This window comes from Miscanthus floridulus, chromosome 15 (assembly GCF_019320115.1).
Source record: "Miscanthus floridulus cultivar M001 chromosome 15, ASM1932011v1, whole genome shotgun sequence".
Taxonomy (NCBI): Eukaryota; Viridiplantae; Streptophyta; class Magnoliopsida; order Poales; family Poaceae; genus Miscanthus; species Miscanthus floridulus.
In genome coordinates this window covers 45,329,426-45,353,502 of record NC_089594.1, presented here as the reverse complement: position 1 = coordinate 45,353,502, position 24,077 = coordinate 45,329,426, and the positions used below count along the sequence as shown (strand labels likewise).

General features: G+C 41.1%; 1 protein-coding gene and 1 pseudogene across 3 annotated transcripts; both read left to right on the top strand.

Moving 5' to 3' along the window:
* Positions 1 to 8,888: 8,888 nt before the first annotated feature.
* LOC136507444 (threonine dehydratase 1 biosynthetic, chloroplastic-like) lies at positions 8,889 to 12,348 on the top strand (annotated as a pseudogene).
* A 1,449-nt stretch (positions 12,349 to 13,797) lies between these two features.
* LOC136508208 (probable GPI-anchored adhesin-like protein PGA55) lies at positions 13,798 to 23,306 on the top strand. 3 transcript variants are annotated; one of them, XM_066502847.1, is made up of 7 exons: positions 13,798 to 14,188; positions 16,156 to 16,375; positions 16,479 to 16,584; positions 17,527 to 17,650; positions 17,743 to 18,477; positions 18,842 to 20,780; positions 22,579 to 23,306. In XM_066502847.1, exons 1-7 carry the CDS (start codon positions 14,183 to 14,185, stop codon positions 23,004 to 23,006), a joined length of 3,558 nt encoding a protein of 1,185 aa, XP_066358944.1. In that variant the 5' UTR covers positions 13,798 to 14,182; the 3' UTR covers positions 23,007 to 23,306. The 3 variants fall into 3 exon arrangements, with proteins under 3 accessions (XP_066358944.1, XP_066358943.1, XP_066358945.1); XM_066502846.1 differs by having other exon boundaries at positions 16,153 to 16,375; XM_066502848.1 differs by lacking the exons at positions 13,798 to 14,188; positions 16,479 to 16,584 and having other exon boundaries at positions 16,248 to 16,375.
* Positions 23,307 to 24,077: the final 771 nt, after the last annotated feature.

The following is a 24,077-nucleotide window of genomic DNA, read 5'->3' as shown; positions in this document are numbered from 1 at the left end:
TGAGTTTAGTTACTTCAACCCAGCTAAAGTTTAACTGAGTCTATTAGTTGAAGGATCCAAACACCGCGCTAAAGTTTAGCTGGGAGAACTTTTAGCTGCCTAAAATTTATCTTTAAAATTTTAAGTAGCTAAATTTTAGTTGAGTGAATCCAAACATGCCTAGATTGTTGGAAACAGATAGACTGAAAACAAAAATAAAATGCATCATGTCGCCAACAGGAAGGGGAAAAAAATTCCGGAACCGTAGCAGAACAAAATTAAAGGACCAGGCCACCAGGGGGTTCTGTTTGGTTGAGGCGAATGCGACCAAATACTTGCATGCCAAGCGTTTCGTTTTCAGGCTTATGTACGCATGCTTTGTGCTGCACCTAAAACGAGAAGTTGCTAGGCCACCCTTTCGCCGTTCGTTGGATAACTGAAACTCGAAGTGGTATCCAGTCCCCTGTCCGTCAAGGCGAGCGAGAGGTGCATGGTCATCCTCATATAAGCACGCGGTCACAAAATTCAAGTTGAGATCTATCTTCAACCTTTTTTATTTGCTCTTATTTTATTCATTCATATTTATTATACTAAAAAGGGGGGAAAAAAGAAACGAGGCATCCACTCAAGTCAAGTTGACAAGAAAAAAAGTGCTGCAAATTTCTGTATTTGATTGAAGTTATTTGCGGTTGCCTTAGAGATAAGGCCGGCCGGGGCCGGGGCCGGGTCCAGGCGCCAGTGTCTTCACCGAGCTTTCATGCGAGCAGGAGGGTCCAAACCGGGCAACGGTAACTGCTCACCAACCGTACCGGCCGGCGCAGCGTGGATGGGAACGGGATCAGCAATTCAGCGTCAGCGATGCCGCCCACGGCTGCACGGCACGGCACGACACGCACACGCCTCCCCTCCCCTCCCCTCCCCTCCCCTCGACCCTCGTACGCTGTCATCCCTCATCCATAGCAGCATGTGGGGTGGGGAGAACGATGGATCGTGCCTCGTACCCCCGCCTCTACAGCCTACCAGTTACCAATGGGGGGCACTCTAAAAAAAGGCTACCAATGGGGTTTCCCCATTCCTTTTGTTTCGGCAGCATCTTCTGAACTCGTGTCTTTGGTGATTATATTAGTCAAATTAGTTGGTTGTTGCTGGGTTTTTACTCTAAAAAAATAGAAGCGTTTTACTCATGCGATTCTGTTAAGGCCTATAGTGCAGGGCTCTATCTTTCTAACCTGCAACTTTCGTAATGTACCTGTGATTGCGATGGATCAACTACTGTAGGATTAGTATAGCTTAGATACACCGCTTGGCTTTTCTTCTTCTTCTTTTCCGAAACAGTTGAGCGTTGGCTTTTTGTGAAAAATATGGTGAATGAGTGTTTATATATATGTTGAACTCATGAATTTGTGGTACGAATTTTATAACTTCATCATCTTGCTTTATCAGGTTAATTCTATGATTATGATAAGTACGATTCTACTAGAGGATATGGGATTTCACGATCCCGCGATTGACATCAACTTGAGCTGTGCTGGAGGTAGGATTGCGTGATTGTCAATTTTTTTCGCGAACGTGGCTAAGCACGTTCTGCATGATTGCCAAATACCATTGTCTGATATTTTTTTCTCTTTTTCTGTTTTTTTCTTAATTTTTTCACTACCATACTGGATTTATGTCTCATTGTTTCCCTTTAAATGTGGATTAGAAGTACAGCTATGGAAAAATGTCTGTACTAACACGGACGGAATGGAGCTGTTGGCGTAGCATCTCTGTCGCAGGAAAAAAGAGGAGAGCAACCTCCTTAGGCTACGATAGACAGCATATATTCCTGTCGTACTTAGACAGCATGGATCAGCATGCATCCTAATCCTACTATACTTTGCACTGTACGGAGTACATGGCAAGCAGGACCCACGGGATTGACTGCTGTCAGGGTTGATGCTAAATACGCAGGGAGCAGGACGAGAGCTAGGCCCTGTTTAGTTCCACCAAATTTCCAACTTTGACACTATGCAAAAAAAAATTTCTCGTTACATTAGACTTGCGGTATATGCATAGAGTACTAAATATTGACGAAATCAAAAACTAATTGTATAGTTTGGTTGTACAGTGCGTTTGGCGGCGGCGGTTCGGCCGAACTAAACGTGGCCTAGGAGCTACTAGTTGGTACTGGGATGTACGTGCTGGCTCTGGCCTGGTCTTAACTCTTAATCCAACTGCCAATACCCACCACGGTCGGCGTTAGCCGTTAGGTGCGGCCAATTCTATTTCTATCGGACTTGCATTGGAGTGCTTGTTATTTATCCCTAAAAAAAATGCAAAATCATTTACCAGCAATCCTTCACTGATCCGTTTCCAGCTTATTATTTTGTGCGTATAATTTGTTAGTCCCAAGCAAACCGTGGCCGCGGAGGAGATGATTAAGGGCATAATTGTCCAATCGTTATGTGGCGCAACACTTTTGGGAAGTTTCAGTTCAGGTGCTGATGGTTGTTGCGCATTTGGGGCCTTTCGCTATTAGGATTGACCTTTTCTGTAATACTCCTCCGTTGTTGCGGTCTTGCTACGGTACTCCATTTATTTGCTAAGGTAATATCACATCAAAACAATATCGTTAGATACATTGTGAAATATATTTTCATAATGCACATAATCGATTTCATACATGTGGTACTCTATAAAGATGATTAAATTTAAACATAAAAAATTTGACTTAGAATAATTCTAGAATTTGATTTATTTTAAGAGGGAGTAATTTTTAGCTACCGCGCCTAGAGATGTTTCTTATTAAGAGGAGAACGAGTAATTAGTCAACAAAAAACATGGTGGTTCACTACACGGTCACTAGTCAACAAAACTAGCTGACTTGGTATGCCATGCCATGCCATTAAAAAAATCAACATTTCAACGACCCAAATTGACAGAATATCGTCACCACCTTGTTCCAATGATATGATGTTGTTTGTTGTGGACTTTGTTTAGTTATGGTAGCACTGTGTAGTCGTGGTACTCTGACATTTTTTTTTTTTTTGCCGAGAAAACACTCTGAGTTAGATATAGGTAATTTTTGGACATTGTGGCCAGTGGTTAGCCTGCAACTTCACCATTTATGAGTAATGACCTACTGTGATGTCAGGTTCATACCGCCTGAAATCTGAACGCATTGTCTTACTTGTGCACATGTTCGTGTGTGCACGCGTTAATTTTAGGAAATAAGGCTTTGCATAACTATTTATATGTACCTTCTTTTTTTATATAAAAAGAGACAACCAGCTTAAAACAAATAATAAAGTTTAGTAAAGGGTACCCCTCCCCGTCGCCTCCTAGGGCAACGGGAGGAGTGATGTTGCCGTTGCCAAAAACCCAACGCCTATCATCGCAGGTCTATGCGTAGCGGCGGCGGTGTACGCCCACACCACAACTCCCTCCCCCTCTCTTGTCTCTTCTCCATCTTATAGTTCTTCAGCACACATTGAAGGGTGCTGCGGCTTGTGGGTGCAAGGATGGTAGATTCGGGGCTCCTAGGCCTAGATCATGTCCTCCTTGTCCCGAATCTGCGACCTGGCGGGGCGAGCGCGGCCACCTCGTGGCGCCTGCTGCACCATGGGTACGCTAGTCTACGCCTTGGGCAGCCTCTCGTGGCTAGGCCGAGGCGTGATGAGCGCTCAGCCAGAGCAGAGCCTAGACGAGAGAGCGGCTCACATCCTTGGGGCAGCACGTAGGTCGCGGCGGGCTTGAGCCGTTGGTCTTGGCAAGGTATGGTGGCATACGCGTGGCGCAGCCGACGCAGCCTACGTGCCCGTCTTGTCGCATTTGATCGGCGGAAACCCCTCTGCCTCATTGTGCTCCCGTCGTCGTCTCTGGCTTCCTATGTCGGAGGCTTGTGACCGTGGATGCTTGGAATTTGGGTGAAAGTCTTGCCTGGCTTTTTGCTGCGGGCCGACAACGGTGGTCCAACTTGTGTCACTACCTCCTTGGAGACATTTGAAGGTTCTGTCCCTGCTACTTTGACTAGTGATGGTGGCATCCGTGGATGTCACTCTCCTTCTTGAAGATGACATTTAAGCACTCCTGCCATTGTGTCTCCATTCGTTCAATGCTCCTATCGCCGAATCTGCTCCCTTTACTGTGCCTGTATGTGCCTTATGTACTTCTTCGCAGTGGTTTGTCCTGCTGAAGCGATTGGCTTTGTCGCCGTCGTTTGGTTTTGTGGAGGATGCTTTGCCCCTACTATTCCTTCCTCGGCGAATGTTTGGTTGCCATTGGATTCTCTAGCGGATGGTTTGTCGTCGATGTTGCTTTGGTCTTTTCTCTGGTGGATGCTTTGCTACCAAAGGTGTGTTGGTCCCTCCACTTGCGGATGCTTTACCGCCGAGGTTGTTTTGATCTTCTCTGGTGGATGCGTTGCCACCAATGTTGCTCAATGTTCGTCTCATCTTCTCTAGATAGATGCTTTGCCACCATGGTTATATCCCTCCTCTATAGGCAACTCTTGTGTTGATGACTATTCTTCTCACGGGCACAACCTGGCAGGGTTTTAGGGCTAAGGGTCGCTTTCTCATCGCTTCTTTTTTTCTTGCTACTTTGGTTTGCTCTAGGTTGCTTACCACTGGCTTGGTGGTTTGTAATATGTGATACGGAGGCTTTCTTATAGTTGTGTCATGTAATTCTCTCTCTCTTAAATATTAATCAAACACATGCTAAGCCACGTTCGCGAAAAAAACGTTTGTGAAAAAAAGAGACAACTAGTTTGTGGTGACATTCCAGAGCATATCTTGCCACTTTGGTTGTGGCTAGACCCTCAAATAGTTGCCTAGTTCACACAACAATCCCGTGTATCGAAATTTCTTGTGTTGTGGTTCGATGTTATCGTCTAGGCTAGATAATTTCTCTAGGGCATCAACCTAACAAGGCCTATGTGCATCCGACATACTCACCTAGGCCGACTCAATAAGTAAGCTTGGTTTGGCTCCTTATACTCTGTACGTCTACAAAAGAATACAGTTCTCGCTTTTCGAAAAGTCAAATGGTTTAAACTTTGACTAAAGTTATACGAAAATGTATTAACATCCATGATACAAAATAAGTACCATTAGATCAATTATGGAATATATTTTCGTAACAAATTTTATTAGAGACATAAATATTAATATAATTTATTATAAATTTGGTCAAATTTAGACTAATTTTAACTAACACAACTCTTTGTAGACAGAGGGAGTATTAGCTTATTAATTTCGCGTTCTCAGCTCGATAGCAAAATAAAAAAAGAAAAAGAAACAAAACAAAACCTGCCTGACTTGTCTCGTTAAGCTACCGAGCTAGTGTAAAAGTAGGATTGAAAAAGCAATCTTATGCAAAAAGAAACAGGAATGCTATACAACACATGTGTGTTTTTGGGTTTGTTGGCACATGAATTTTCTGACCACAGGATGAAGAACGGAAGGTCCGATCTGTTTGTTGCTTTGTGTCTCTGTCGTGTGGGTCCGGATTTGGCGCCGCTGTCTAATTTCCCCCATTTCTCCATTGTCTTGTCCCACCTCACTGATGCTCCGCCCCTTCCCTCCGACGCTCTCCTGGTAGGAGAGGCTACCTCGCCGCTCCGCCCCTTCCCTCCGACGGTCTCCTAGTAGGAGAGGCGACCTCACCGCTCTGCCCCTCCCCGTCTCTGTGCGTCTCCCCGCCCTCACCAATCGGCTGCTCACTCGTCGTCTGCCATTGCTAGAAATGGAGGTGGTAGAGGTGGAGCCTGAGGCGAAGGGGGCTCTCCGTCGTCGATTTGCCATCGTTGGTTTGTTTTCCTTCCATTTCTTCTTTAGATGTTGTAGATTCCATCGGTGTGGATGTGGTTTTGGTTGAATTTTCGCCATTTTGATGTTCTGTTTGTTCTTTTATTTTGTGGAGGTAGAGTTCGAGGTCTAGGCAGAGGGTCACGTCGTTGTCGATTTGCCGACGACGAGCATCCACTACGTATGCGCTCCTCTTCTAACGAGTTCTCGAGACCTAACTTGTTAAGTTATTTGGCTATTGGTATTGGGATGTGATCCAGTTACGAGGCCTAACTGCATAGCAGTCTAGGTGTTCGACGAAATGCCTTTGACACCGGTTGTGTTGGTTTCTGTCCCGCTGTGTCTAGGACGATGGTGGGTCTCTCTGAAGGGGAGAAGCACTTCATCCGCGGCGGCATTGCGCAGGACCTTCGCAGTGATGGACGTAAGCGACTGCAGTTCCGGGCCCTCTCCATCCAAACTGGAGTCATTCCATAGGTAGGTTTCACAACTTGTTTGGGCAGGCATCTGCATGCCTTTCACTTTTCCTTCTTTTCTGGAATGCCCCTGCGCCTGCGGTTTTATGTTACTTCGGATTGGTGGTTGTTACAGGCGAATGGCTCAGCGCGTGTTAGATTGGGGGCCACTAAAATAATTGCTAGCGTCAAGGTAAGAGTCTGTCCTCACTAGCATTTTGCTGCAAATATGGCAAGGCGAATGTTTTTCCATGTCTCGTTCAATCCTCTGTACGCCATCTTCTATTGTCGACTTAGCTTCCAAGCAACTCTGATGTTCCCAAGACAGTGAGGCTGTCAGTTATTGATTGTTATTAAGCATTAGGCACCTATGTTGCAAAGCTAATGCTTTAATTCGATTTTGTTATGTTAAGCTATGAACTCTGAAATCACAATGCTAGTTTTGTTTGGGCCAGTTTTGAGTGACAATAAACATCACGCTAGAGAGTCAACAAGTTGGTGTCTATCTGTCTGTTGATATTGTTACTACTTAGATAAACTCGATAAAATAAAGCCATTACAAATAGTGTGCTGTACCTCCTCCACTGTGTCATTTTATCTGACTTTCTTTGATTCTGATAGGTTGGCATCTACAGGCTGAACTTGGAAAACCAAGCATTCTTCACCCAGACAAAGGAAAAGTTTCCATTTTTATTGACTGTAGTCCAACCGCTGAGCCTATGTTTGAGGTTGGTGATTTGCTGTGACTGGATCAAATGAAAATAACCAACAGTCTGATACATTACTTGTGTTCATCATATACCCAATGTTTGGCACTGTGGTCTGGACCCTGGACTTTATTCAAACTCTTTTAGATCTTCTATGGAACTATGCATATAGACTTTGCTGAAATTTTATGTTTGAATGCTAATGATGTGACGTTGAATACGAAGAAGCAAAAAGCTTGTTGACTATGAAAAATAAAGAAGTCACTGGGATGCATTTGAAGAAGCATATTGTTTTTTCTGATAATAGTTATTTTATATTTTATTACTAGTGGCCTTTATTATTTACAGGTGCTTCTGCATATATGTTCCTTTTGTAGATGTGCTCATTTGATTCCAGTTAGTAGAAAAACAGTATTTTCCTTTGTACATTGGTTACCGATTGCCTGGTAAAACGATGCTACTAGAGAGGAATATATATAGAAAGGAAAACTTTATTTTGTTCCTTTTCAGATTTCATTCTATATGAAAATTGAAAATCCTATTGTTTTACTTTTGTATACATCTTATTTCCTTTATTTGGAGTTTTCTAGGGTAGAGGTTCTGAAGAATTGTCTGCTGAGCTCTCTGTTTCCCTGCAAAGATGCTTGCTGGGTGGTAAAAGTGGTGCTGGTAAGATATAACTTTATTGCCTCCCTTTCATTACTCTGTTCTTATCCATAATAGTCACAGTGCTCTGTTCCTATTAATCTGTTCTATTCACGAAAAAACAAATAAAGCATTCCGTTACTTAATAATTGCAACCAGCAATGCTGTAAATTGCAATTATTTAGCACTGCAATTTTAGTGTTGAGGATATGCAATATGTCCCTTTTTACTTTCAGGGGTTGACTATTAGTAAGGAAATCATTCTTCCACTGAGAATCCTTCCAACTTTTTTGATCTGGGTTTTGTGTAGTGGGTTGTACTAAGCGGTTTGGGATTCATAGTTTGTCTGTTTCCCACATTTTCTACAATTGTGTAATGTCTTACTGGGCCATAACTTTTTCTTTGTTTATTGTGATTTGTGCTAGCCCACACCATAGTTAAATTAGTAATAATACTAGTACTTTTCTAATAGCCAGAGGCAAATCATTTCTCCCTTTCATTACTGAAGCTGCACTTGCATGGCAATTGTCTCATGTGTTCTTGTGCTAAAACATATTGAAATCTGTTTTTTGTGATTTGTGCCAACATACACCAAGTTTTTGTCCTTGTCCTTTCATAGAAAAAAAATTATCTCTTATGATCTGTGCTAACACTTCATGAACTTTGATAATTCTGATTTGTGCCAATATCATTGGCTTTGTCAATCGAGGTTTGTTTGCCTCTTGTCTAGTTGACTTGTTTTAGAGCATCTTTTGCAGTTAAAATTTTCAGTTGTATTCTTGCATTTGTGATGGCCAATGATTGCATTTGTGAGGAAGTTGAGAAATTTTGCTTCTGCTTTGCCAATAGGTGGAGTTCTACTCCTAGAGAATGTTAGATTATACAAGAAGGTAGAGAAGAACGACACTGAGTTTTGCTAAGAAGCTAGCATCTGTTGGTGACCTTTTTTTGTCAATGATGTATTTTTCAGCACGGCACACAGAGCTCATGCTTCAACTGAAGGAGTTACCAAGTATTTTTTTGAAGGCTGCTTCTACATTCTAAACAAGTCATAAGAGAAAAATGCCTGATTATAGTTCAGAGTTGTCTTTGTGCATAGTTGCCTGATTTTATTAGGTGGTTTTCTGTCAATGATACTGCTACAGGAGCACTTATGTCTTATGCCAGTTGTACTTTAGTGATACCAAAGAACTATTTCTGATCAAGACAACTTAAAGATTCAGTAAATCAAACAATTTAAAAATTCAGTTACATAATTACAGTTTGCTATAATATAGATTGCAAGTATCAGGCACTGCGATTTTAGTTCTAAGCATATGCAATATGCTGTTGTTGAACCGTTAGCCTCGTTGTTACTAAATTGTTACTTGTGATTTGTGCTAGTATTTTGCCATACACATGTTTTATACATGATATGGTTCCTAATTTAATTTTGTTTGACTATATTTAGCGTTTATATGTGCTATTCCAAATTCATTGAAAACTGCTATTCTACTTTTATGTTTTCTTTACTTTCCTCATATTTTGTTTGCTTGCTGTATAGGTGTTCTCATTCAAATTGCGGGGAGCATACAACATGATGGCAAAGCTCCCCCGTGAGCAGTTAGAGAGGGGCGTCATATGCTCCTCTGCTGGAAACCATGCCCAGGGTGTTGCTCTTTCCGCTCAGAGACTGGGATGCGATGCTGTCATCGTCATGCCCGTGACAACACCAGAAATCAAGGTTTCTGATCTTTAGATGCTGAACTTAAGACATCCCTTTACATGATTTAGTTTACTTTAGTGCTCACTGAATAATGCAACACCTTAATTCCAGTGGAAATCAGTGGAGAGGTTGGGTGCAACGGTGGTCCTTGAGGGGGACTCTTATGATGAAGCTCAGTCATACGCAAAATTACGATGTTAGCAGGAAGGCCGCACATTCATACCTCCCTTTGATCATCCTGATGTCATCACTGGACAAGGAACTGTCGGCATGTAAATTGTTCGGTAGCTGCAAGGTCCACTGCATGCAATATTTGTACCTGTTGGAGGTGGTGGATTAATTGGTGGAATTGCTGCCTATGCAAAACGGGTTCGCCCATAGGTCTGCTTTCCATCTTACCATTTCTTTTTTCTTTTAAAAATCCTATGCTGAAGACAACAAAGTTTCTTTACACGCCTTCATGGAGACTGGCATGTCCCTGATATATTAAGTTCATTTTTAAGTTGAATCATTTCATATTGGATCAATCTTGTTAATGTAATTTCTTTCTGGATCTTACATTGGTTTCTAGTCAGGCTGATATTTTTTTGGAATGTTTTTGAAACATTTTTCTTTGTACAGGTGAAAATAATTGGGGTGGAACCCTCAGATGCAAATGCAATGGCATTATCCTTGTGTCAAGGTAAGAGGGTCATGTTGGAGCATGTTGGTGGGCTTGCTGATGGTGTAGCTGTCAAAACTGTTGGGGAGGAAACATTTCGCCTGTGCAGAGAGCTAGTAGATGGCATTGTTATGGTCAGTCGAGATGCTATTTGTGCTTCGATAAAGGTGAGAACTATACATATGGGTGTTTTACTTAACACTGTTAAAAAACTTATAGTCTGAACTCACTTCGAGCTCAGTATACAATGTTCAAGAAAAGGAAGATAGTAATTTTGTTGCACCAGTATTCTCTGCTGTAGTGGTCTGTCAATATAAACCACCCAGTCATGAGTTTTTTAATGTTACATGTTCAAAACACTATCTAGGGGGAATGTTGTATAATGTTATGTCATTAACTCTGTAATCTAGCGTCAATTCCTGTGATGTGTAGAGTGTTGTCTAATTTAGTGAGGTGTCTGGGGTTTTTATGGATACACATATAGGATGCATAAATATTATGCAATGTCTATTGCATTCCAATCTTACATTCATATTCCTATCATACTTTATTTAGAAGCACCATTTTCTTGATTGCACATTTATTAGTAGTAAATTGCACACTTCAACTACTGTAATTATAGTGTGTAACATGTGCAATATCTGTTCTTTATAAATAACTTTGTCACTATTTTAGTTAACTTGGAGCATGCAATTGTTCTTGCTTTAGGGCATCGATATTCTTCTGGATGGGCTATTTGGGACTGGAAACGGGTCTTTTGTTTCAGTGTAAGCACTAGACAGTACATTTTTAAGGAGTGCATCTCATTTCTATTTTAATACAAGTCTTCTCTTTAAGGAATAGATCTAATTTGGCTTGATACAACAATTGTTTCCTTAACTATAGTGAAAATGCTGGTTTTGCTTGCTTTGACACTCGTTGGTAGCCGAAAGGTAGTGTAGATATCAGCTGGTTTCATGATATTTTTGTCCTTGTCTTTTTTGGGCATGTTCTGTTGGGTTCAGTTGTACCTTTTAAATGAACTCCTTTAGAACATTGTATAAACTTGTTTTCATCCGTTTTTAAGTGCAAAGTATATGAAGGGGTTAGTAATATTAAGTATGTCTGCGTTAACCTTTGTTTTGAGGTCTTCACCCTTGTGCCTTATACTCCCTCCAGTCACTTGAGGTCTACTCTTATGGCTTATATTCCCTCCAGTCGTTTGTACTTGATGCTCAGATAGGGAAACCAAGTTCGTTTGAGCTTGTTTTTTTTGTCTGTAATGTCAACTGTATATGACTGGAGTTAGTATCATTCATTATCACTATATGACACTGTTAGCAAGATCTGACCGCATTAGCAATTTAACAATTTTTGTGTACATGTGGGACAGTCCTCTTGAGATTCTTAAGAGCATATGTTTTGGCATGATACAGGATCCACTTGATTTTCTTCTGCTTTCCTAAAACCAGGAGTTATGGGAGTTGAAAAATGGCCTTTTACCCCCTGTCTTTTTTATAAAATGTTGCATGTTCTTGATTCATAGCATAGTCTTGATTCATAGCATTGTCTCTTATGATTTGTGGTAACACATTTTAAACTTTGTTTATTGTGATTTGTGCTAGCACACATCTCTTATTTTATCATTGTCCTTTCATAGAAAAAAATTGTCTCTTGTGATTTGTGGTAACACATCTTGAATTTTGTTAATTGTGATTTGTGCTAGCACACACCTCTTATTTTGTCCTTGTCCTTTCATAGAAAAAAATGTCTCTTGTGATTTGTGCTAAAACATATTGAACTTTGTTAATTGTGATTTGTGCTAGCACATACGTTTTATTTGTCCTTGTCCTTTTATAGAAAAAATTTGTCACTTGTGATTTGTGCTAACACATCTTGAATTCTGTCGATTGTGATTTGTATTAGCACACACGTCTTATTTATCCTTGTCCTTTCATAGAAAAAAATGTCACTTGTGATTTGTGCTAACACATCTTGAATTCTGTTGATTGTGATTTGTGGTAACTACATGCAGTAACAAAGGCATAGTGGGCTGACAGTTGTGTGTTGATGCAGTTAGAACACCCCTGTTTGTTGTGATTTGTGCCAATACAGACCCCACACTCTCTTTCTCAGCCTCTCTGTCTATATTTGTGCCAATATAGACCACATTTTTGTCCTTGTATTTCTGTTCTTTGTGATTTTTGCCATTGCCTGGACCTAGATTACTGTCCGGCTCTCTTCTTCCCCAACCGCCCACCCACTCTCTGATGAGTGATAACCAATGTTGACTGCTTGTAGTATGTAAACTAACCAGAGTTCTTTGTAAGAGACGAACAAAGATGTGCCAACACACATCTTATTTTTGTCATTTGTGTTTCTGTCTGTGCAGGATCTAGTTGTTCCTATTAAGTTCAGCAGCAGCAAGTAAGCAATTAACTTATAACATTCCTTGGTTTTTAGATAGCAGCAGCAAGAACTCATGAAGCCTTCGCTGTTTGGGCTGGGCAATTATGTTTATTTTGTGGAATGCATGCAGCAGCAAGGTAAGCAACCTGGTCATCCTTAAGGTATATCGTCACTGAGAATTGAAGATGGATTGTTAACAGGTTTATCATTGTCTAGGTCATCAAGCTTTGTGATTTAGGGGTGGATGACAATGTTTGTTCTATGGGTTGGGCACAGTGTGGCACTCACCTATCTATAGGTACAAATCAAAGAAAAGTTCAGGTTATGTCCCATTCTCAAGTATAAACATTATCCTACTGAAGCTTCAATTTTCTTTTCTGATAACGTATGGTCCCTAATCTCACATATTTTCCAGGTTTGTGGACTCAAGTGGTCTTATAACAATCGTTAGCTTGCATCAGGTGGCAATGATAACAGAGTAAGATGCCCGTCCATTTCTTGTTAGTTTGGAATGCATTGTTCTTAGGACACTGACACGTAGGTAGTTTTCAATGTGTCAATACCTGCAATCCTTGTTTATCTCTCTTGTCACCATTACAAAAATTGCAATCATTTTCTGAAGGCCTGTCAGCCTGTGATAATTGTCATGAAATTTTGAAGGCGTAAACCTTATAACTAGTCTTTTTTTAATTTAAAGCTGGGAATGATGAAGACATTTTTACACAAAATGACAGATGGAACTTCAACAATAAGGTCAGTATTTGTTAGTCTGCAGTCAGTTAGTTTGCCCTAAAATGAGAAATGTCTTGCATTCATAACCCCACACTAAAAATACTAGTTGCACTATTTGAAATCTACAATTTTATCTTTCAGATTTGGTAATTCATTTAGAAGAGGAATATAGGAAATGCAGAACATATATACATGCTGTGGCTACAAAAGTACTTATTGAAATTATCCAATAAAAACGTGTTTTCAGTATGTGTGTGTGTGATTCTTCTAGCTACGTGATCCTCTTATCTCGCATAATATATGCTGGATCTGCTTGTTCACAGTGAGGAACCAGGGAACCATGAAGCACAAGCTGCGTGGGCTTTTTTTCTCTAATAGAATTTGTGTGCTAGCTTCTTCCTAAAACACATGATTTTTTCTGTATTGTAATTCATGTATTTTTTAGGCAGCCAATAACCATGTGCTAGCTTTGGCTGAAACATATGGTTGTTGGGTAGACAGATTCCAAAGAAAACCCAAAGGTATTTCTTCACATGAATTAATTAATGCTGGCTATGCCAAATTTGCCGGCCGTCCAGCCAAACAGAAAGTGAGGGAACCCAGCCACACTGTAATTCTTAATCCCTTCCAGGGACAAATCCGTAATTTAAACCCCTGCCCGCACTATACCATGCCACCTCACCCCTAATCCTCAACTAATCATCTTTTCCCTTTCTTTAACTCCAAATAAACCAAAAAGGAAATAACGCCAACGGAAATAGAAAAAACAAAAGCCACTTCTTCCCCAGTCCACCGCCTCCCCTCTCTGCTCCTCCAGCGAAGCGCACGCACGACGCGCGCAGGCAGGAAGGCAACCGAGCTCCTTTGCTTCTACCCGCGGCAACGCCCCAGGCGCGCGCGACGCGTCGAGCTCCGGAGGCCGAGGGCGAGCGCGAGTGCGGGAGCGGAGGAGAGGAGCGCGCCCGCGACACGGCTGGGACCCCCCACCACGCTCGGGTCCGAAGCCGGATCTGCCTTGGGGCTCGCGCCCGCGGCGTGAGATCAGGGGGGCGCGGGGGCCGCTGCGGCTGGTGGAGCGCACTGCCGGCGGATGGAGGGCGCCGGCAATCGAAGGCGGCGGTGGAATGCGGGTGGGTGACCTGTTTTTCATTTTAATGAGGTGGAATGCGGCTTCCCGAGCTCCTTCCTGTTTTTCATTTTATAATGAGGTGAACGATTTTGTTGTTAATTTTGTGTGGGTGGCCTGGGAGGGGAAATGTGGAGCATGGGATTTGGGTCTTCGCCAAATTAGCGCCATTTTGGATGAATTTTGGGGGTTGGTATTCGTGTACTGCTAGCTTCTGGGTCCAATTCGTTGCTCTCAGTTTTCGAAACAGTTTTTTTGGCGCAGGATTTGCTAGTTTATGGCTCTGGGAGCACGTTGCTTGCTGGTGTTCCTTGGGAAACTAGTAGAATTGAGCGCGTGTTGTGTTGCTCTGGTGTCTAGATTCGGTTTTGAACTAGAAACACAGGCGTCGCGCCTCCAGCCCACTTATGTGCTGGTTGCCCTCTTTGCTGCTGCCAGCGATGACTAATCCACTAAAATCGGTCATCTGGGCCACTGTATTTTCTTAGACTTCCAATAATGTATTTGGTGCATTTTCTTCCTGAGTCAGGCCACTGTGAGACCATGAACCTTGACTGCATAAGCTCCCTGATGCTATGATAACCTGCCTGGCCTAAGCCCTAGCTGCCAGCCTGCCACCAAGCGCTGCAGTGTGCAGTTCCTCTTAGATCTCCGTAGAATTCAAGCGTGGTGAGTAGCACCAATGTGCCATATCTAGTGTTATAATGTGATACCATGTTCTCTCTCAAGTGAATAAGTTCGTCTATCATGTTTGCGTTAATGGTAAAACAATTTAGTAAGTATCTTGAAGTACCTCAGCTTCCATCTTAAATGAGGAGTGCTAATGGTACGAGGACGACCGGATAGGCTGGCCGATGCAGCCGTGCAGGCGCTATAGCTCATTCCAGAAGCCTTAGCATTGGATGGACAGCTCGATCTCACACTGGTAAGCATCCGATGGCCAGAGAACTATGGGCGATGTGGCCCAATCATTGCCCGGTTCTTGGTGCAGGTTTTTATATGTAGAAATTGGTTGCTCAATCGCCACCGATCTCATGCGTTCTTTCTTTTACTCTTGGGTTGCTTCAATTCTGCTCCCCTTATGTTGCTTTGCTATTGGGGAGCTGTATTTTGTGATGTGACTGATGCAAATTTATCTTTGGGGTTGCAAATAGAGATGTTGCAAGGTCGAGTTTGGGCCCAATTTGTGCTGTCCGATTTGTCGCTAGGTCTAATTTCGATTTGTTATCATGCTGATTTATCCGAAATGTTATTCCCTCCAAATTGCCTGAATGCCTGGTGATTTAGCTCTAACACGGGATGAGGTGAGCGTGCTTGATAGTTCAATTGAATATGAACTTTTAGGTTTTCTAGAGATACTTTTGTTGTCCATAAGTGACTTTGGGAACTTTCCAATCAATTGGTTGATTGTTGCTGACTCTTTTGAAGACTTATTATTTGACTTTTTTATGCAATATTTCATTTGATGCAATAAGATGTGCAGTGGATTGTAAAATAGCAAATTTAGATGCTAGGAATACCTCATTACGTTAGCAAATTCTGCTAGTTGGTACGTGTTTTCATCCAGATGTGATGGATTTGGCAGTTTCCGTACTTCAAGTGGTAGAAATAATGGTAGCTTCAACTTTGTGTGCCTTTCCGTGGCCTTCTTTTGTTGGTGTATTTTGTTTTATTACTTTCTATGAATGTATTGGTATGATTGCTCTGTGGGTGCAATTGGGTGGGCTATTTCTGATGGTGGCATGCTGGATTGGTTATTTTTTTGTAATGCATGATGAGAGTGATGCTGTATTTCTTTTCATATATTTGCCATTTTCATACCTTATCCTTTGTTTTTCTACACATTTAAAAGTTATGATAAGTTGGTGCAATTTGGACCTGTTAAGTTCTTTATTAACACTACCATATATTGTAAGCCATGATATATGTTCCGGATGGAATCTGACTGCATTCTACTGTCTCTGAAAGAAGGGTACCAAGCTTAAGAGGCCAGGAAAAATGCCACCGTCACCCTCACTGAGGAGATCAAGGTCTCCTGCACGGGAGACTTATCACAAGAGGACCAACAGTTTCGGAAATGTGCTTCCTGCGAAATCAAAGGATGACGAACTCGCTTTGTTCTCTGATATGCAGAAAGTTGAGACGGAGAGCTTCTTACTGGAACCGTCAGAGGATTTTGATGACTCAATCGGTAATGCTTGTAAATTTCATCTTCGTCCCTCTTTATACAGTCCCATAGTGTTATTTTTTTTTGGTTACTTACCATTTTTAAGTTATTTCTTTCCATCCATCAGCAAAATTGAGCTATTTCCCGGAAGTAAAACTTGGTGTTAACATTCCTGCCCATGGAGAAAGCCATGATTTGCTTAATGCGGACGGCGATAAAAATGATTATGAGTGGTATGCAAACTTGATTGTACATTTTATATGTCTTGATTGAAATGGTTGATAGTTGCTGTAGCCTTGATTTGCTTACCTTATGAAGCACCTGCCTTGCATCGTACATTGTAATGTAACGTTTGCTTCGTTGATATTTAAATATTATGGATTGAGTTCTTGTTTCCTTCATGAGTGGTGCCTGTTTTTGTTTAACTTGTTTAGCATGTTGCATGGTCAGTTCTTACAAATCTGGTAATTCTGTGTAGATTTTCGTCTGAATTTTGGCCACAACTTGTAAGGTTGTTGCTTCGTTAAAAAAGAGCTCACGTGGACACGTGGTTATTCTGTAGTCCTGTTTCAATCCTATTTTACATTGAAAGGAACAGCGTCGAATCTTCAAATATTTATAAAAATATTCACATTGTTATCTTGTATTTCTGTTTCTTATCACTAAGCACTCTTGATGACTGCCAGTTAAGACTAGAATTTTTAATGCTGTTCAATCTTGATATGAAGTGATTCCATATTATGATAGTATGAGTTAGCCAATAACCCTTTCGTAAGCATTAGATTTGATGTTCTGACGTTCTTAGTTCATAACAGCTAGAATGTTTTCATCGCTTAAAACATGGAATATCATTGAAAAAAATGCCAAATGCACCTTTCATGTTTGAAGAATGTTAAAAATGATATGGTGACCTACTGGCTACTTTTGTTGTACGGATGGTATGAATGTATGATGCTAACCATTAATTCACTCTTGTTATTGGAGGATCATTGCTCAGAAGAATTAGTAGCATAACTCTATGTCTAAATGGCTATTTGATTTATCTTACAGAAAAAAATAAATGTAATTGGTGGTTCTGAACTTAATAATACTTCCTATGCTTGCACTTCTATGTAAGTGTTTATATCTTGGTGCAGGGTAATGACTTGACCTCCATTAAATTTTCCAATTATCAGGTTATTAACTCCTCCAGAAACTCCACTTTTTCGATCTTTGGATGACGAAGAAAACCAATCCATCACTCAGGTTTCTAGGGGCAGAGCTCAGAGCAAGCCTATACAAATTTCAAGATCATCCACGGTGAGTGCTTATGTCCAGAGGGGTTTATTCCAAGAACTATATTAGGTTGCATCCATTACGTATCAAATATATTGTGTTCTATTCATATACAGATGGATAATAGTCAAAGAGCTAGTAGAAGCAGTGCAAGCCCAAGTAGGCTTAGCCCATCGCCACGCTCTATGGGAAGGACAAGATCATCTAGTTCAGCTTCTCGCTCTAGCCCACCACTTGCTGTTCAATCACAAACGCCATCACGAAGATCGTCAACCCCTCCGATTGCTAAGACATTAACACCTCCTCGAAGGTCTCCAAGTCCTGTCTCAAGGAGGATGAGTACTGGTTCAAGTGGTCCAACTTTGAATGGAACAAGAGGAGCTTCACCAGTGAAACCTAATCGCAGATCTTCTTCACCAAAGCTGCATGGATGGCAATCAAATGTTCCTGGTTTCCCTTTCGATGCGCCTTCAAACCTTCGCACATCTCTAACTGATCGTCCAGTATGCCGGTCAAGGGGTGGATCACCTTCATCTTTTAGTGGACTAGAAAAGGGTTCAAGAGGTAGAAGACAGTCAATGTCTCCCACTCCATCTAGAAGAGCCAATTCATCTCACAGCATTGAACGGGACCGAATGAGCTCTTACAGCAAAGCTTCTGCAACATCATCTGGTGAGGATGATCTGGATTCTATGCAGTCTGTACCAATTAGCTACTCCAGTAGCCCAGTTGTGAAAAAGAGCTTGGTTGTGATGAAAACCAGAACCATTGCATCATCAAAGAATCTGTCCAAAAATTTCACACCTAGTTCTGTCCCGAAGCGGTCATTTGACTCTGCACTTTGGTTGATGGTAAGCATTTCTCTGCTTTTTATGTTATAATAATAGAATATTTTCTCATGTCTTGCAAGCATCTCTTGTATTGTGTAATTAGCAGTTGATTTGGTAGATTGACACTTAGCATACATTAATTTTCTCGTGTTGATCTTGGTCAATTGGTGCATTTTTTCTACTCAAGATACTAGTTGGCACCTTATGCAAATGATTCATTTCTTACTGCTACTGAGAACTATTTTTATATAGCACATTGTTGTATAGTTTTATTTGAACAATGTTGTGGGCGTACTTTTTCAGCAAATGAAGACCATACTTCTGTTTATTGTAGATTTTCTAAAGCCGAAACATGAAACTAAGATGTGATGGTCTTTCTTCCCAGGATCACCGCAAAGCTCCACAAGATAGGTTCCGACCACTTCTATCAGGTGCCCCTGCCAGCACATTTGGGGCTGGGAATGGAATTGATGTGCACAAACCTATGTTCTCACACAATTCCTCTTTGACAACTAGCAGCAATGCAAGCTCTTACCATGGTGCCACTTTTGGCTCTTATACGCCTGGCAGCCAAGAGCAACGTGATTTGGTTGGTGAATGGGAAGAAGATGATAGTTCTCGGGGTCATGAGGATATATTTATGTTTGATAAATTGGATGAGCTAAATGAAGAAGCCATTCATTACAAGAGCACGGAATCTACGGATAATTCACTGGTCATAGTAAAACATCTAGTAAGTGGAAGACAGGACTTGGAAGGAAGCAGAAGACCTAATCAGTCCTTATGCCATTCTACTGATAGTTCTCAGGTTGGCAATAGTAAAATTGCTACTTGCTCTAGATGTGGGAAGTTATTTGATGCGATGGATGTGGATGAAGAGGGTGTCTATTGTGATGTATGTGCTGCAAAGGTTGGGAATATCTTCACTGGTTCTACTGTACAAACTATAGGAGAAGAAAACCAGCAATATGATAAAACTGCAAAATTGAAACGTTGCATCGCATCTGATCCTCCCATACCCACAGATTGTATAGGCTATAGCAAAGAAGTATCTCTTGATCATCAACTAGTGAACAGTGAATCTTACACTGATTGCCTGGATCAGGTCCCTCCAATTCACTCAATGGGTCACACACCTCAGGAAATGCTACTGGGGCAGGAGGAAAAGATAGACGCAGAGCATAGAAAGAAACATGTTGGGGACTCATTAGGAAATACAAACGATATTTCCTTTCATCGATCTAGTGTGACTGAATGTGAAGAAACAGAACCAACATCTGTGGGGCATGACCTTTTCATCCGAGACCAAATGGATAACCATAATCATGGATTGTCCCAATGTAATGAAACTGTCTCTGAAACTATGACCAGTGACAATTCTCCACAACTGGGATCAACTACATATCAAAATCCTAAACTTGAAACTACTGAGGGTACTGGGATATCAGTATTGTTAGTCCCTAAGTCAAACAGCAATAAATGGCCTGTTGTAGAAGGGAGGGCCCTGGCTGCTACAAGTATTCTCTGTTCAGAACCCTATTATGCAAGAGATGGTGTCAGTATGATGAAGCGTAGCTTTGGACTGGACAGCTCTTCAGCTGCTTCTTCCAGTGATCTCGGGTCTTCGAGGCAATCAACTATATGTTTTGAGCGCCTTAGGAGTGGTAAGAGGGGTGACTTTGAGAAGTCTCAGATAAGCAGTACTATGAGTCGTCAAAGCATTGCTTCTGTGTCAGATATGTCAATTTGTAGCTCTTCAGCTTCACTTTGCCCTCAGAGTGATGCAGTAGGAGGTTCCTGTTTCCCAATTGACACTTTGGAAAGCAGTACTTCAAGAACATTGATCTCTTCTGAAGAAAATGATGCTTTTTGTAAGGATGCTTTGCCAAGTGCTATGGAATATTCGTCTTCTTCACAGGTTATTGCCGATGATGACAGTCCCGTTGACTTGAAAAGTGAGCTAGGAGATACAACAGTTGAGAATCATAGTGCTGGCAGAATGGCTGACGTGGATCATACCAGTACAAATATGTATTCTTTAGATACTGAAATGCCAAGTGATACCCGAGAGTCATCAGGCCCAGAGGAAAGTTGCATGCCTGAAACTGAAGAGGATACTTATGCCATCAGTCAGTGCAATAAAGGTAGTGCCCCCGGACATTCAAGTGATGAGAACAACTTTGATGATATTCAAATGCAGTCCGAAATAGTTCAGGGTTCAGCTGAGGAAAACAGATTGGATGATTGTTGCATGTCTGCCATCTCCGAGGAGGACGTGTTGATTTCTGGACAAGAAGCTGACATAAGGAAACTTCCCAATGATGGTACGGATTTCTGTATGCTTTTTTTTCACCTACAAGAGTTATGAGTTGTGCCTATCTCAAAGCTCATGTATATATGTTACTTGCTTGAGTCATGCATTGGTCCTCTATTTGTCTTGTCTGGTATATAGTTTTTCTGGTCCGGAATTAGCTGTTGTATGTATATAACAAATCTTTTGTGGACATGATTTATTCTTTGGACCAAATAAAAGAAAATCCAGGGTGGACATGGGTCTGTTTGGTTCATGTCCTTTAGTGCCGAGCTAAATTTTGTCGCTGCTTAGGTTATCTGGCTAGCATTTTTTTTCTCGAACACGCAGGAGAGTTGCGTATCATTGCATTAAAAGAAGAGAGTTACAACACATCCAAGTATCCCTAAAAAACATTTGGTTTAGGGTCCAGTTTGTCCGAGCCAAGGAAATTATGGCCACGCCGTGTAGAGTAAGCAGCAAGCCGCAGAAGATTCCAGGGCGGCTGATTTTTGTGCCACATTTTGGCTTGGCGACACTGTTAAGCACAAGCTGAAGTGTCAGCTGGCTGCTGGTTCCAAAAATTGCATTGATTGCTGCATTATCAATGTTCAGATCACAATATTTGCTAAACCAAGTATCTCATTGCAAATCTTTTTGAAGTATTTTGTATTGTACAACAACAACAACAACAACAACAACAACAACAAAGCCTGTCAGTCCCAAGCAAGTTGGGGTAGGCTAGAGTTGAAACCCACCAAGAGCCCCTAGTCACGGTTCAGGCACATCAACAGCTGCTTTCCAAGCACTCCTATTCAAACATAGATCTCTAGGTATATCCCAAGCTTTCAAATCTCTTTTTATTGCCTCCCCCATGTCAATTTCGGTCTACCTCTACCTCTCCTCACATTATTAGCTTGGCTTAGGACTCCACAATGCACTGGTGCCTCTAAAGGTCTCCTATGCATTGTGGAGTCCTAAGCCAAGCTAAAACAAGAAGGAAGTATTTTGTATTGTATTCCGTATAATTAATCTGATAAAATAAGACCTATTTTCCCTATAGTTGATTAAAAAATACTTATGACATAGGCCCCACATGTGATGTTCTTGGTTTGACAGGAAAATTAGGCTACTTTGGCTTGGCCATGAAACAAACATATCATTTTTTGCCAAAATTTTGCACTGTCCAACTTTGTCCACTGCCAATATTTGGTCAGGCCACCTGGGATATGCAACCAAACATGCCTATAATTCTATGATTAAGCAGTCAGTCCAATTAGGTGTGTTAATTATTTGAAGGGGCCATGCATAAAAATACCCTTGATGTGTGAAATTTACAAGAGGGGTGGGTAATTTCCAAGTCTTTGGTTTCAAAGAACATCTTCATGATTGTTTAATAAACCATTTTACTCCCTCCATTTCAAATTATAAGACGTTTTGGCTTTTCTACATACATAGATTTGCTATGCACTTAGATACACACTATATCTAGATACATAGTTAAAACAATGTATCTAGAAAAACCGAAACGTCTTATAATTTGGAACGGAGGGAATACTGTTCTTGTGCACACTGCAGCATAGTAGAAAAAAATTTGCAGGGCATTTTTGGTTGATTTATCATCTTAAATTGCTAGTCCCTGATGTATCTTCAAAGATATGCATGCCTTCTATTTTCTTCTCATAATCAATGAAATTATTTGTATCCTTTGATGAATATAGGTGAATATATAAGTATTTGATACTTATTTGCAGTAGGGGTTCCACCCTTCCTGCTCCTCTTAAAAAAAGAATATATAAGTATTTGACACAATATTTTTCTCTGAATTGTAGAAGAATTTTGTGCGGAAGTAGAAGGATCAAGGAAACAAATCCAGAGATGCTTCACATTGGAAGAGGCTGCTGATACAATTCTCTTCTGTAGTTCTATTGTCCATGACCTTGCATACAAGGCTGCGACTATTGCATTGGAAAACAAGAAGGAATCAGAGTTTGTCGACTCTATTCGCCCAACTGTTACAATAGTCGGTGGATCTTTTCCTAAGGAAGAGAGTTTACCAAAGCTGCCTCACAGACGAACTCCAAATCGTAAGGTCAAAAGGAAAAGATTGGAAGGTGAAACAACTACAACGGAAACTACAGAGAAAGATGCTGTTGCGAAAGACTCCCCCCCTGTATGTTCTGCATCGGGTATTGCAAGGAATTCTGATAATATGAAACCTCCAAAGCTGGAGTCCAAGTGCAACTGTATAATCATGTAAGTAACTCAGTCACATCCAGATCGAAGGAGATTTGGGATATTGGTTGGGACAAAAATCGATGCATGCTGGTTTCATGTTACATGCAACTTGAAGAACGCCTACCTGCTTGGTTTAACCCGTTGTCAGCAACGATGGAGTTCAACACAGTGGATCTTCCACTAGATTATTTTACAAAGGTGCATTTGCTGTGTTTTAGGTGACAGAATGCACTGCGAGATATTCTTTTGTAAAGTATTTTCTTCTCCTTCTCTGTTGTGGAAATTTTCTGCTTGTCGTGAGGTCCATTGCGGTTTGTCCAAAGTGTGAAAGACTACTAGAGTTGTGCTGATAGCCTATTTACTTGCAACGCACGTGGCTGCTTGTGAAAATGATGGTCGTATACTCGTATGCACACGGCCTGGATCTCAGTTTCTGCATTCCGCAATGCATCTCTTCATTCTGGCCAGTGGCTGTGGGTGTTGGTTCTTTTGCCCCACACCATATATGGTGGCGTTCTCAGCTCTCCAAGTTCTTACTTTGAGATTTTTACCTGGACTGAAAGTAATGGCTTTATTTTCCATGCCTCCTAACATACGAAAGGGCGTCGATTGATATCTGCACATTGGCTTAGCCTGACGCCTTTACCTGAACGTAGAAAATTTGTTGATATTAATTTACTCATTGAATCTGAGAATTGGGGAGTCCATTTATATTGGTCATTTTACTATAGAGATACTTCGGAGCGTAGGATTGTATTGGAGAAATTCCATTAAATTAGATTTATTCCTTTCCCTGAAGTCCATCTCTAACAAGGTACCCTCATATCTAGCTGTGGACCTTTCGTAATCAGGTGTATTCACTCCGTTCCCAAAAGAATATATTTCTCGCCTTTTTTTTTTAAAAAAGGTCAAACAATATTAAGTTAGACTAAAATCTATAAAAAAAGTATTGATATTTATGATACCAATTAAGTACCATTCATCCAAGTGTTTGACTTAGCAATATATGCACAATACAAGTATGCCTTACATTCATTCTCTACCCATGAGCTCCACATGTGCCTTAGAAGATGATGTAAAGGCTAAGCATCAT

Bases quoted from the DNA above. Each gene is read 5' to 3' on its own strand.
- LOC136508208 (XM_066502846.1), top strand. The intron at 16,585-17,526 runs GTATGCAAACTT...TCCAATTATCAG, and splicing joins GATAAAAATGATTATGAGTG to GTTATTAACTCCTCCAGAAA. The intron at 17,651-17,742 runs GTGAGTGCTTAT...ATTCATATACAG, and splicing joins AAATTTCAAGATCATCCACG to ATGGATAATAGTCAAAGAGC.